The sequence below is a fragment of the Hirundo rustica genome, chromosome 20 (genome assembly GCF_015227805.2).
Source record: "Hirundo rustica isolate bHirRus1 chromosome 20, bHirRus1.pri.v3, whole genome shotgun sequence".
Classification (NCBI taxonomy): Eukaryota; Metazoa; Chordata; class Aves; order Passeriformes; family Hirundinidae; genus Hirundo; species Hirundo rustica.
Genome location: NC_053469.1, coordinates 7,650,859 through 7,665,982, shown reverse-complemented (window position 1 = coordinate 7,665,982; position 15,124 = coordinate 7,650,859). Strand labels below are relative to the sequence as shown.

Below are 15,124 nucleotides of genomic sequence, written 5' to 3'. Positions count from 1 at the left end.
GGCTTGAGGTGAACAGAGAGGGTGGAAACTTCCCTGTGGCTGTGAGGTCTAAATGATCTTCCTGAGCTCGTCTCCCCAACAGGGAAACACTGCTAAACATCTTGCCAGGGTGCCCTGGCAGCCTGTTCAAGTCTGCATGTGGACAGTGAGGGGCTGCACTCCAACACCAGCCCTGTCCCAGGTAAATCTTTGCTTTAGCCAACAATCCAGCTGCCTCTGCCAATTCCTGTGAGCTTCTTTTAAAAGGCTACATCCAAAACCCTCAAGCAAAAAGCAGTAGGTTCTGCTTGGCTTTCCCTGCAGCACTGCCATCACTCAGGGTCTCAAGTCCTATTTTCTGAAATCCATCATTGACTCACTCAAATCAAGTCCCACCCTTCACAGCCCTCTGCCTTGTCCAGCAGCTCCTGGAGCATGGATTGAGCTGCTGACAAAGCCTTTTTAAGGTGTAGAGCACTCAGTACAAGCCTGAGAACTAAACTCCAACCCATGGAAGTTTCAGGTTCTCCTGGAGAAATGTTGCGCTCTTTAAATGATCTCCCTAAATATGGCAGATTTTGAGACCCTTTGATAGGCGGGCAAGACAACTGAAAGTGTCCTTTCAAAGGTGGGTCACTGGTCACTCACTGGAACAGACCAGTAAAGCCCTTGAGCTGTTGAGGGATGACCTTCCCCCTACAACCACCATCCTGTGGCATTTCAGACTGACCACATCAACACCTACTTCAGAAACTCCAACTCACAGCTCTCCTGCCCAAAAATGGGCAATTTCCTTCTGCCTCACCATGTTTTTGTAACCCCCCTTCCCCTCAAACAGCCATGCCTGCAGAAGATTCCAGAAACCCATCCTAAATGGAGTGGGTTTGATACCTCATGTAACACCTTGGCTCTCTGTACCACTCTCCACCAAAGCAGCTGCTCCAAGCCAGGCAGGGCGCAGGAAGCATCGCCAGGAGCCCCCTGCACCACGAGGAGGTTTCCTCCCTCACACCCACCTGTGTAAAGGTCTGTGTCCGTGTACTCATCCACCTTCTTGTGCTGCAGGACGTAGTCTGACACCTTGGTCCCGATGGCAGGCTGCACATCCAGCCACTCCAGAGACACCACGGTGCTCGAGGGCTCCACGCTGGGGGACAGCCGCAGGCTGGCGGGAGACAGTGAGAAAACAAGACAGACATGAGCTCCCTTCCTGGGGAGGAATCCACATCTCTGAGCAGCACGACCCCTAGAAAGGCCGGCATTCACACGTGGGTGTGCCCACAAAGCCCCAAGCACAGCGGTCACAGAGGCAGAGCAGGCTCCTGAGCACTTCCAGCTGAAGCTCAGTTGAGTCCAGCCCATTGCAATGTGTGCTCTTGGGAGCCTCCCTCTGCTCCCGGAGAAGGCAAGCTCATGCAACCTCAACTATCTCATCTAAAGAGGCCTTCATTGTCTGGGAGAGCTGCTGGACTTCAGCAAGGTAAGAAAGGACCAGCACCCCAAGAGGAAAACAAGAGATGATCCAGGTTCTTGAAACCCAGCAGGGCTGAGCCCGCAGGAGGGCAGGGTCAGGTCTGCATCACCAGCGAGCAGAGGTGAGGGAGGGAGAGAGGGGAGAAGCAGCGTGAATTCACCCAGCTGCAAACCTCTGAGGGGCGTGGGTGAGAGCCAGAGCAGGGCAGCTGTGCAGGAGCTCCTGGCCAGAGCAGGAACAACGTGGGCTGGGATGAAGGCAGAGGAGCTCTGTGCTCCTGGCCGTGCTAATGCAGAGGCGTCCACTCCCTCTGCTCCGGGGTAGATGACAACACCAAGTACAGAGCTATGGAAGGTCTGGCTCCAAACACACAGCATGTTTGCTGGACTTGAGATGGGAAATGAATCCCCTCTGAGGATACTGGCTCACTAAGAAGGTGTTCAGCTCCCTGTGGCTCGCTGGAGCCAGTCTTCCTGCTTTCTCAGCTAATTCCCCATCAGTTTGCTCCTGATTTGCTCTTGCTCTGACAAGCCACAATGAATTGCTCTGTAATTCCATTTCTTTCAGCATTTGAAATCCCATTCTACAAGCCCTGCTAATCAGGTGATGAAAATCTATAAGGAAACCTTCCAGGGCCACAGCCAGAGCCAGGATATCCTAAAGGCATCAGTCACACAATGAGGAGGGCTGGACTGCAGCCCCCAGGCCCAAGGGTGCAGAAGGAGGTGCCCATGGGCTGAGCCCCTGGGAAATGGGGTGGTTCTGGGGGCTGTAACCCACAGGAAAGGGGCTGGTGGTCCATGGGGGGCTCAGGGATACGTACACAGGCGGAGGGAGAGGGCTGCAGTTGGGGAGTCCGTTCTCATCGAAGGCGTTGAGGTCGCACCTGCACCAGTCTTCGATAACATCACCTTTCCCAGAGCACCAGTATGAGCTCATCAGGGCTCCCTTGAAGGCCTGATGTGAGAACAAAAAGCATGAACACGTGTGCAAAAGACTCACTGAAATCTGGCCAGCAGCTCGGCTGTGGGGCTGAGCATCCGGGGAAGCGTGCAGAGCCCTGGGATCAGGAAGCACGGGATGGGGCAGTGTGTCCTCCTCAGCTTTGCCATGGCCTCTCTGCATGGCCCTGGGCACGGTCCTTCACCTCCCTGGGTTTAAATCCCAGGTACTGAGTGATGCTGGCTGATCCTTGAATGCTTTTGGAGTGGGGATCTCCTGTGGGGAGGCCTGAGCTGCCTGAAGAAGCACAAGCACAAGTTCCTCTGTGACAGTGAACAGAATACACACGGTACCTGCACGCTGCTGCTGTGTGCAGTGAAACTCTTGCACTCTTCCCTGTGCCCTTCTGCCCCCTGAGAATAAAGTAATGCCTACATTGCCCACATCACAGACCCCTTCCATCCTTCTCACAGGTTTGCCATTCACACAAAGCGCCCTCCTGCAAGCAAACTGCTGCTTTAGTCACTTGTCTAAGGAGCACTGCAAGCAAAACAGCAGTACCTGGGAGGAAAAAATAAAACCTGGAAAATACTTGCAGGATGTTGCCAGGAGCCACCCTGACTGCTCCTGATAACACCAACGAACCCCTGGATTAATAACTGTGTTGAGAACTGGCAAAGCCCTCCAGGTGTAACCCCTCAGTGTCCCTGCTGTGCTCATCCCCCAGCTCAGGGTGCTCACACCGCAGGATGGGCCATCCCTCACTCCATACCCTGCTGTAGTTTGGACCACATGGGTTTACGGTGTTTTCTCCCACTACTCTTTGCCTGTAATTAAATTTCCAGCTCCAAAAAACATCTCTCCTTCACACACACAGAGCCAACATCCAACCCAACCCTGCAAAGCCACAATGCCCATCTAGAATAATCAGAACATCAAAACACCAGCCACTAGAACAAAGCTCTGTAATGCTTTTGACCTTTCAGTTGGCACATTTGGGAGCTGAAACACCTCCACAGGTCCTCATTCACATGGAGCAGCCTCGCTTGTGGCAACACTGTTCCTCCCATGGAAAGCTGCCTGCGGAAGCCTGGCCCTGGTGATATGGCCTGCGCTGCAAGGGTACGCCTAGAAATAAAACTGTGCCCTTTGAGGAGGACAGGGACAGCTCAGGCTGCAGCATTGAGCAGAAAACTCTAGGAAAAGCTCCATTCCAGGGAGGTTTCTGAAAGGAGAAGGTATAAATAGAGCCTGACGTCAAGGCTCCCATTGTCCGGGGTTTTGTCGCTCTCCCCAAACACCCCCAGCACCTTTAACAAAGCACCTCAAGGCCCTTGAGTCTGCAAAATTTTTCTGCTTCCAGGCATTTAGAAAATGGGACTGTTCCAGATGGAAAAAAATGGGAAAAAAACCCCCCCACAAACCTAAAAAACAACCAAAAACCCAAGGAAGGAACGAACACGGGAAAGAAAGAAAATGTGACATTATTTTACTCCATTCTTTAGAAAGTAATTGAAGTGCTGGGCTGGAAAGGGCATCCAAAGTAATCGTAGAGAGGAATGAAGAGAGGGGTTTATCTGACACCCAGATAAATGGATGCAGACACGTCTGCAGAGAGAGCGGCGGGTCCGTGCAGGAAAGGAACCGCGAAGGATGCATGCAGATGGATGGGGAAGCATGTGCTCTCCCTAGGAAGCAAGATAAATACCCTCTGCTGAGGGTACCTGTGCGCACAGACAGGCGCTGCGGGTGAAGACGGATGTGGGCGATCCCGGGAAGAGCTGCACTGTCACACTGATGCCACCACTCCACTGTCCCCCAGCCCCTGTCACTCTGCACCCTGTCCCCTAACCCAGCTCTGCCCTGCACATCCCCAACTTGGGGAAGAAACCCCACCCACCCCATCCATGCCCTGCAGTAAACCCAGTAGTGGATTCCTTGTTTTCCTTTTTCCTGCTGTTAAGCACTAGCTGGATGAGCAATCCCCTGCGCTCCGCCTGCCCAGCCTCACGCACGTTTTAATTAGATCCTTCAGGTACCCAGCTGTCATCTGCCTTGTGTCACCCTTCACACAAACCAGGTTAGGGGGTGGACGCTGGGCTCATTACGGTGAGCACACCTCCACGGCCGCCCGTGCCGGCTCCTGCCTCCAGGAGGAGGCCAGGCTGGGAGAGCCAGGGCTTGTCCCTGGCTTGTCTCTCTGTGCTGGGCACTGGTGGGGTCACACCTTGGGTGCTGTGTCCAGTTCTGGGCCACTCATGATAAGAAAGACATTGAGGGGCTGGAGCGTGCCCAGGGAAGGGAATGGAGCTGGAGAATGGGTGGAGAGTGAGGCATGTGAGGAGTGGTTAAGGGAGCTGGGAAAGGGGCTCAGCCTGGAGAAAAGGAGGCTCAGGGGAATGTTGTGGCTCTGCACAACTCCCTGACAGGAGGGGACAGCCAGGGGTGTTGGGCTCTGCTCCCAGGGAACAGGGACAGGAGGAAAGGGAATGGCCTCAGGCTGGGCCAGAGGTGGGTCAGGCTAGACAGCAGCAGGAATTTCCCCATGGAAAGGGTGCTCAGGCCTTGGAAAGGGCTGCTGAGATAGATGGTGGAGTCCCCATCCCTGGAGGTGTTCAAGAAACAACTGGATGAGGCACTAGTGCTATGGTGTGACAAGGGGGTTATTGGTTAAAGGCTGGACTCAGTATTGGAGCTCTTTTGCGACATAAATGATTCTGTGATTCTACGACTTCTCCTGCTTTCCAGTGGAATTTCAAGGCAGTGACTCCTGGGATTTTCCCTCTGGTGCTGGGGAACGCGTGCTGGGGGGTGGGGAAGCATCAAGAGCAAATTGAGGGGGGGCAGAAATGAGTGAGATCACACGGAAGAAGGGAATGGCAGCTGCCACCCAAACACAAGGAGCCCAGTGGCACAGGAGGACCAAGAGCGATGGACAAGGATGCAGTGAAGGTGCTGAGATCCATCCCATGGGAAGATGCAGCCTCTGGGAAAGCTTCAGGTGGGAATGAATGCACAGAGACCTTTCTGATCTCTGGTGACTGAGAGCCACCTTCCCCTCCTGCCTTGAGCTGGGCTCTCCACATTCTCTGTCCTTCGCTGCCCAGAAATGTGCAACGAGTGCTCTCCTCCCCGCCAGGACACAGCCCCTACACAAGTCCATCTCAAACATGACCACTTCCATTTTGGATACCTCACCATGGTGGCCATGTTCCCACAGGCCCAACAGGGTCTGGAATCATGGAGGGCTTTCCAGGAGCCATTGATCTGCTGGGAATGGCAGTGGCCCCCAGTGCACCGTCCTGTGCTCGCCAAACACTCCCCGGGACCCCAACACCCCTCCGTGCCCTGAGGCAATTTTATCTCTCATTTAAAAGTATCCAAATTGTATTGTTTCCCTGTGAGTCAGCCCATTTAGTTTATGTCCTTCGGTGCCAGAGGGGAAATTTATGAGATGAGAAACTGGCTCGAAACGTTTATTTTCTAGATGACGAGTCATGCCATTAGATATATAGCTTTATGAATCATAGGAACAGCATCTAATTTGCTCTTAAAGGTATAATAGGTCTGATTCCCCACACCCATGCACACACATATATTGGATTGATAGTTCCCCCCTAGGATGGCTAGTTCATTCGTTTTGACACAAGCAAGACTTACAGGACCATAAAGTCCCATCTTACCATAAGCTAAGCCTATTCATAAAAAAAATATTAGGGAAACAAACGATCAGCTAAGCACATTCATCCTACACTCGACTGCATATGGATCCTTCTCCTGTTGTTATTTGTGCTCAGGGGGAGGCCATTTGGCCCCATTTTATAGCTGAGGCACACTGTAACAGAATAGAGAAGAACGCTTCCTTTGTCCTCTGTTAGACCTGGCTGATGGAGGGAGAAGCATCAAGTTATTTCTGACTGTGGGCTTTCTGTTGACATCCCAGGAGAGGAAAGTGATAGGACATGAAGGAACCTCTCAGATCAGCATGTGCAGGACCCAGCACACACCACAGGGCTGGTGTTTGCAGAAGGGATGCTGAAAGGACACGTGCTGGGTGCTTATCTGTGAATATCTGGTCTTCTCCGTGGCTCACAGCGATATGTGAAAATATGGCTCACCGAGTCTAGGATGCACATCTCTGTTTCTGGAAAAATTAAAAAGGAAATACAGGGCGATAAAAAACCAACCACAGGTGAACACGTAGGCTGGACAGAGATGTGCTGAAGATAAAGGAGATGATCTGGAAGCTGGAACTTAGCTGTAGATTTTTGGATTTTGCACTGATTTCCCAGTCTCTGTTTGCTTTTTTGTTCTTCTCAATGCAGAATGAGAGGAGGAAGGGTGGAAGCAGGCAGAGCCATGCCAGCAGACAGGCTCCATCCCATGTCCAGGGATATGGCAGCAAATGGACACATCCTGTCCCCTGCTGTTTGCAGGATGGAGATGGGGCCTGCACGCCACCACGACTTCCCTCAGGCATGGGCAGGGGCCCCTGGAGGAGGATGAAGGCTCAAGAGGGGCTTCCACAGCCTGAACAGGATGCTACCATGATGGCATCCTGGAGGAAAAGCCTTCCACGCCCTTCCAGCTATGCTCAGTGCTGTTCACAGGAGATAAATGCTGCTCCTTAGTCTAGACATCTCTGGAAGGGGGAAAAAAAAAACCAACAACAAAAAAGGGGAGCAAAGCTAAGGATTTCCCAGGCCAGAGACTCTTTTCAGGATGATGCAGTTCGTGTTCAAAAGGCTGCTCCAGGTTCACAGCAGAGGAGGATGAAGTTTTGCTGTTGGCAGGTGATCTCATCCTGTGTTCTCCACACCCTCCCTGCCTCCGGCTGCCTCTCCCCGGGAGCAGCATCACCAGCACTCCATCCTGCAAAGGGACATCCGTGCTCTGCTGGGAAGGTCAGGCTGCTGGAAGCACCCGAGGTGGGCAGCGTCCTGGGTTCTGTTATTTACGGGATCCAAGGGAGAGGCAGAGGACACTAAAACCTGGCAGCAGGGGAAATCAAAGCCCTGTGAGCTGCAGCAGCTCCGTCCTCGGCACAAAGCTCCCCATTCCAGCCCGACCCAGGCACGACAATGCAGCCATTCTTCCCCTGGAAAGGTGAGCTGGACGTGGGTTGGAGCTGCAGCACGATGCTCCAGGGCCAGAGGAGGAGGACAAAGGCCAATTAGCAGGTATGAAAACAAAGCAACAGCAAATAAAAAGCAGCACAACCCGGACCAAACAAAAAAACCCCTCACCTCAACCACAAAAACACTGTCCCCATTGGCCCAGGCTCTCTGTCAGCTTTGGCAGAGGAAAAAGAAATCCCTGGCTCTGTCTCCCCAAGCCTTGAGGGGCTGCTTTGGGGAAGCTGTGTCTGCAGGGAGGGGTGTTGTCCTCCAGCACCTCTGCCATCGCTGTTGGATTGGGGTCAAACTGAGCCCATGGCCCTGGAGACACCTCTCACCCTGGCTAAAAGCACCTTGCCAGCCTGGGGACACCGGACAGAGGTGGCCATGCTCTGCTCTGCAGGAGATGGCTCCTTGGCAAGGAGAGGGGAGAAAACACAGGGAGTGTTGCTCCAGCCTCAGTTGTCATCTGAGCTGGTGTCCCCCAGAAGTCGTCTCCAAGAGCCGTTCCAGGGTCCCAGCCATGCTCTGGGCTCCTGCTGAGGCCAATGGGACCAGCAGCACAGGGATGTGCCCCCCAGCAAGCCCCCACACCATGGGCTGGGCCCTGTGTGCCGCGAGGAGGCCATGGCTGCAGCAAATGCTGAGATTACTCAATTTTCGAATTAAAGCAAGGTCCTAGGGGTCTCCTAAAAATCCAGGCTCCACATCCATTTGTCTCCTTAAACACACACAGCAGGAGTTTGAGTCCATTTCCCAGTAGGAGCGAGATTGATCTCTCCTGCCTCCCTTCTCCACACCCCCCTCACCACACCACCCTCTAAGCATTTCTGCAGCTGGCTGAGCTGCTCTGCAGAAGCTTGTTTCAGGGGTTTTTGGGGGAAAAATGAATGGACCACGAACAGGAGGGACCACACTGCCCAACATATTTTGCCTTTTTCCCCCTCCACCTGGCCACGGCTGCCCTGTGGCTTTGCACATGCACATGAGCATCCCTGCCTTGGAGTGGATGGGGGAAGCAGGATATTCCCTGCCTTCCTGCAAGGGACAAGGACATTTGCAGGTCATGCAGATCACACAGACCTGTGCTCTCACTCTCAGTCTGTGCCTCTGGGTGCACTCCAGGGCTGTGCTGGGCTGTAAGAAAGATGGTGCCCACCCCATGGGGAGAGGACTGGCATGAGCATGTTTAGGGTGGAGGAGGAAAGACACCATAACCTGGGGGGACTCTGACTGGGGTGAGGAGCAGCTCTTTGATTCCAGTATGCTCCCTAAAGGAAAAGCACCTGGGCTCACCACATCTCTCTCCTCTCCCACCACACGCACTCAACAGCATCCAGCCCTCGAGGTGCTGAGAGCATTCTGCCAGCAGAAAGCCCCACCACAGAGAGAAGCTCTTTGCTGTTGGGCCTGGCCAGCCACTGACACTGGTGGAGGTTTCCTCTGCAGCCCTGCAGTGAAGGAAACCTCCAGCCTCATGTGGAGGGACCACTGCGGTGTCTGCACCGCTGCAGTGCGCAGAGGAAGCAGAAGAGAGATGTTGGCATCCATCAAAACTGATGCAGGAACCCAAGAGCTCCAGAGAATTCCCTGGAAGATGACAGCCAAGGTCACAGCTCCTCTGTCTCTTTACACCTTTTGAACTCCCAGTGTGAGCACTCAGACTGAGGAGCTGCAACAGCAATGGTCCTACAAAATACTTGGATCAGCCAGATCCCACCAGGTGACCGGGACTGGGGCAGAAGGGACTCCAGCAAGCAGTCCCTCCTGTCAAACCTGCCACCCACAGCCACAGCAGTTGTGACAACATACGACATCCAAAGGACATTCAACAAAGCCCTTCAAGTACTGCTCGATCCTCCAAAAGCACCTCCTTCAGCCAGGCAAGCTCCAGCACTGCCACAGCCCCCAGCCAGGCTGCAGTGACCTGTGATGGTGCAAATTCTTTGACCAACACTATTAAACCACAGGTGGGAAACAAAGAAACTCCAATCAGGAACTCAATCCGTAGTTCTCACTGCACAGAAGGAAAAGAGGGGCCTGGTTCTGTTCCTGATACTGAGATTGTTTTTCCCCACTGCTGGGAGCAGGAGCTGTGCTGGAGCTGGGCTGGGAGGACAGATCACACAGAGCTGAGAGTTTCCTTGAGGACATTTCCTCTGGACAAATGCTCCCTGGAAAGCAAAGGGCAAAACTCCTGGAGCCCTTTACATTTCCGGCCCTTGCTTCAAAGCAAGAAGTAAACAGCAATTCCCACTGACATGGAAATAAAGAGTTTTCTAACTCATTTCACGTGGGCGAAGTAATATATTTTCACCTCATCTCCTCCTTGGAAATGGTCAGTTTTAGCTGAACTCAAACATGCACACAAAGAAATATCACAAATCAGCCCACAGCAGACACCCAGCACGGAAACTGAAACCCCAGCATGTAAGAGTCTGGCAAGGTCATCAGCAACTGAGAACACGGCCTTGGACCGTGCTATAGCTGTAAATTTTAAAAAGTACATAACTCACTGCACTAAGGCAGATGAAAAGTCAAACCCATTACAAAAATACACATGCTGAAGAGGGCAAAATGTCTTTACCTGTGTTTTGCTTCATCTTTGCTGCTCAACTTATACAGGAAAACTTTCAGCCAAGTTTATAGGAGTCAATATCCGCCTTGTAAATGACCTTGTTATCTCTCTGTACAGCATTGTCTTTGTGGACACATATGCAAAGAGAACCGTGTTTACAATTATTGTTTTTTTAACATTACAGGAGAGTTGGGATGTGTCTGCAGTTCCTCTAAGGTCAGCACTTGCTGTATCAGTTGAGAATCATCTACATGAAGGGAGAAAAGCAGGCAATGGAGCACTCAGGACTGGAGATGCTGGACTTGGTTCAACCCAGGCAAGAGAGAATCGTATTTATGGCACAAGAGACCACCACTCTGCAGCACCTGGGACACCCCTGGCCTCCAGTTTGGTGCTGAAAATGGGTATTTCATCATCCAGGTGATACATGAATGCTGCTGGTGGCACACGCCCTGGGGGAGCCTCTCAGAGCACAGAGCATGGTCACAGTTTAAACTTGGTGGTGTCCTGGCTCTTGGTTGACAGGCTGATGTCCCCATGGTGGTGGCAGCTCCTTACCACCCCTAAATCCCTTTCCCTTTTGTGGCAACCCTCCCTGCTCACGGGGGGAGGTGAGGGAAAGACGATGCCCCTGTCCTCCATGAGCGTCCATCGTGCTCGAGCTCACGATGCCACAAGAGGATGGGGACAGCTTTTCACACAGGCAGCGTTACCATCAAACTAACACCCACACCAAAACATCCTCTCCAGGAGAGGGACACGGCCCCCATGAGCTCCACTTCCTCCAGAGAAGGAGCTACAGCTCTGCCCAGCCCAGGCTGCCTGGAAAAACCTCCAGTGTGGAGAACTTGTGCCGAGGTGGCAGCAAGTTCCTCAGCAGCGGTGGATTTCAGCCTTCAGGAACCAGGATTTGTCCCTGTTTGTGGTGCCAAGGACAGCAAGAGAAGGAGAGGGAGAGGGAAAGAATAAAAATCCTGCAGGAGAGAGGCTGGTGGAGAGAAGGGGGAGAAACAAGCCGGGGTGAAGGGATGGAGAGAGCAGGACAGCCCACCAGAAATGAGCAAGAAGGGGAAAGTTGTGGAGCTGACGCAACACAAGGGATTCATGCTGAGAGAATGGGAATGACTAGGAAAGAGAAGTGGGGACAGGAAAAGCAGAAAACACTCCCTGTGTCCTGCTGGAGCTAGGATGGGGATGGTCTTGGATGTGCTGTAGGGAGGAGGGGGATGAGAGGGCCTGCTGCCAAGAGAAGCCTACAGCTGAAACTACCAGACCCAGCTAAGGAGGGGGTGGCAAGACAAGACAGCATGGTCCCACCTGCTGCCCACCCCAGGACCTTGCACTGCAGGTGGCACAAAGTGACCTGCCCTGGCATGGGCTGCCCACTGCCAGCTCCCTTCGTGCCTGCTCTGCCAGCATCCCCCACCCTGCAGCTGCCCAGCTCCCTCTGGGCATCCCAGCCCTGCCCATGGACAGCTCCCTGGGCTGAGGGGGAGCAGACTCACACACAGCACCCTCACGCAGGGACGGGCTCCCAGGGCATGGCCCTCCACCCCTGGGCGAGCAGGTGGAAGAGGAGGAGGAGGAGAGATGCAGGGAGCACAGCCCCAGGGAATACTGCTGGGGTGTCTCTGGTTTGGATGCTTTGCGGGGGTTTTGTTTGTTTGCTGGTTTTCCCAGCGCCTCAGCACACAGCACAATGCGGGCTGAGCTCCAGCTGCAGCTGATGGGGCCAGCCCTGGCTGGAGCCAGGGGAGCAGGGGAGGGAGGGAAGGAGGGAGGAAGGGAGGCTGCTGGTGGAACAGACTACAGCTCCCCAGGACAAGGAGGCGCCCCAGGCGAGCTCAGCAGTGTCGGCAGGACTGGGGGGACAGGTGAGGAGGAGGAGGATGAGGAGGAAGAAGGGGGGAGTTTGCAGCCAGGCCCAGAGAGGCGGGGTGGCATTGCCACCTGGGCACAGGGCGATGCAGAGTCCATGGAGATCCTTCAGATCCTGCTGGGCTCTTCACTGTCACCCCCTCCTCGTGGGCTAACCCACCTCTTGTATCCCTAAAAGAATGTCTTCTTGCAGGGACGCACATCTTTGCTGCCTGAAGGAAACCAGCCTTCCCACTGCTCTCCCTGCCCCTGTGGTGCCTCACCCCCGCACTGCCCTGGCCATGCTGGTAACAGCAGACATCATGGGAGAAAGGGATTTTGGGGAAAAGACCTAGAAAGAGAGGAGAATAGAGGTGCGGATGTCAGGCATGGCTTCATGCAAGGACCAAGAGGGCTGACAGATGGGAAAGCAAGGAACCAGATCAAGAGGTAGGCAAGGAGTGACAGTCCCCAGAGACAGCCCCCAGAAACTTGGGTAGCGGGAGAAGCACGAGGACTCTTCTCCCCACGGATGTGGGAAGGGGATGAAGCATCATTCCTGGTGGTCACACCTCCACGTGCCAGGATTGTCTCCTGAACCCACTCACAGCTGCTGCACGCTGGCTCACTCCAGACATCCTAATCAAGTACAGGCTTGGTGCTAATAAGTGACTTTAGGCAGGTCTGTCATTTCTGGACTTGAGATTGGGGTCAGAGCGCTGCAGAGGGGGGAGGGAGTGGCAGAGAACCCAGAAGATGGGAACTCAATCTCCGCAGGACTAACACTGAAGCTCTTGCAGGAGCCCAGCCCCATGGACTGGTGACCTCCAGCCTGGCTGGTCCCTCCTGGAGTAACAGTGACCTCCTGTGGTTGTGGGACTGTCCCAAGGGGATGGTTCTTCCCCCCCTCTGCGCCTTTGCAAAGCCACACCGGAGCCCTGGAGGCCTTTGGCCACCCCTCAGACAGGTATGTCCCAGATCTTGGAGCCAGGAGTGAAGGACTGAGCTGGTGCTTGGCTCCTGACCACAGGACACATCCTGCACACCAGCGTGGACACTGGGAATGACTGTGGCTGCTCATGGCATTGCCTTGAACCCACTGAAGGCAGAGAGATGAAGGTCTGAGAGGTCTGTGGGTGGTGGGCAGCAAGACCTGCCATCTCTACCACTGGCACCATCCTGGAGCATTGCCCTGCGGAGGGGATCTGAGAGGGGGCTCAGTGAGCTCACAGAGGTGGGGCCGGCCCGTCACAGGCTCACTCACCTCCCTGGTGTCGTTGTCCTGGATCAGGGCGTACAGAGGCACCACCCTGTTGATCTCCAGCAGAACCGGCGTGGGGCTGAGCTGCTCCTTGCCGGGGCGGCGGCACAGGTGGCAGGTGGACGGGCAGCGCCCTTTCTCCTCGCAGTGAATCTCCACGCCCGAGATGAGGTGGTCGTCTGACAGCATCTGTGCTGTCAGCAGGCCCGACAGGTACGTGATGAAGGGCATGGATTTCAGCTCCTTCTTGTTCCCGAGCTCAGTTGTTTCTGGGTTAGGGAGAGGGAAGAAACCAAACGGCATTAGACAAATCTCAGCACGGGCCTCTTCCCAAAGCCAAACTGTGCTGTAGCCAGAATAAATGCAGCTGTTGAAGGTGTAGGCCAGGTGGGAGCAGGAAAAAAGAAAGGTCAATGAGAGAAGGAGAGAAACAGGACTTTCAGGTCATTGCTTGGAAGCGTGAGCTTTTCCAGACAAGCACGTCTAAACTGACAGAACTGATTGCCCTTCTCTTTTCTAACTCATGTTCCTCTTTTTTATAACTTGCACATCCACTTTTTGTGCTCCAAAATGAGACAAAATCACCTCAGTTTATCTTCCCTGCCAAAGAGAAACATCCCCAGGGAAACCAGGCCAAGGAGCTGAATGCCCTTTATCCCCACCCTAACACCAGCCCCCTCTATTCTTTGTGGTCCTCAGGTCACCCCTGTGGGTGACACATTACCCAGGGCACTGAAATGGATCCAAAGAGGCTGCAAAGGGACTGCATGGAGGGATGGAGCCCCTTGGCAGTGGGGAAAAGCAGGTATGAGAACAAACTCACTGCATGGAGAGCAGACGGAGGCATTACCCAGACCAAACTGCCAACACTGCTTTCAGGAAACATTCAGGCTTTTGAAACCCACTGGGAAACCGCCTGGTGGTCTTAAGCACAAGGCAATAAACCTGGAGAACCTTTACTTTATTCTGTATTCATCCAAACTCTTGCTAAGGCCAAGGGAAGTATCACACTCGAGCAAAGGAGACACGACTCCAATGTCTGTCCTGTATACTTCCATTTAAATTCTTTGTCTAGAGCTGGATTGACGCAGGAAGTCTCAGCTCTTCTAACCTGGTGAAGGACCTACAGAAGAAAAGGCTTTCTCCATCTTATGGCTGTTGCCTCTAGCAACAAATTCCCAGTCCCGAGAAGGAGCGGAAGAGGAGCAAGGGTTGTCTGAACACGCTCGGCTTGCAGTGACACGCAGCTGATCTGGCAAGGCACAAGCCATTTGGAAATACAAGTAAACAGCATTCATTCATGACTCCCGGAGCCCTCCAGGGTAGGGACAGCCCTTCCCTGCTGTCTGGCTGTCAGGGAACACTTCTGTGCGCAGGATCAAAGCTGCCACAGGGAGAATGAGCAAATTCCAACCAACCCATGTTTTAGTGGAATAGAAACGGAGCAGTTGCTAAGATAAATTAAAACAAGGCTGTAGGGAAATGTTTCAACATCTAGGGAGACACTGGTGTACACAGACATTGGAAACAGGAGCTGGAGCTGCTTCTTGGAGAGATTATTTTCTAGAAGATCAGCTCCAGGCAACTGCAAGTCTCATAAGGGAAAGACGTGAAGCCCTGAAAAACAGGGTGGCAGAGAAAGAAAGAATTTAGAGGGGGATACCATGAGCCTCTTCTCACTTGTGAATACCATCTTCTAACATCACTACTAAAGTACATGTAGGAGAGAAAGGAGATAATTATTACACTTCTGGGCTGCAAAGCTTCTTCACCAGAGCCGAAGCAGCTTTAGAGATCCTTCATGGAGAAGGAAGTTTTGGAGGCATGCATTAAGGGAGGACATGGACGCAGGGCTGAAAAGACAGGGGAATCAGTTATCTCATGACTGGCAACAGGATATCAAACCTTCCTTCTGA

The 15,124-nt window shown here is 53.4% G+C and overlaps 1 protein-coding gene across 1 annotated transcript in view; it reads right to left on the bottom strand.

The window, feature by feature from the left end:
* ASTN2 (astrotactin 2) overlaps positions 1-15,124 on the bottom strand; it is a 291,732-nt gene that overhangs the window by 76,478 nt on the left and 200,130 nt on the right. The window contains exons 15-17 of the mRNA XM_058423166.1: positions 13,212-13,477; positions 2,277-2,410; positions 996-1,144 (exon numbers count right to left, since the gene is read on the bottom strand). Of these exons, the coding sequence (XP_058279149.1) occupies positions 996-1,144; positions 2,277-2,410; positions 13,212-13,477 (549 nt within the window). The remainder of the gene's footprint in view (positions 1-995; positions 1,145-2,276; positions 2,411-13,211; positions 13,478-15,124) is intronic.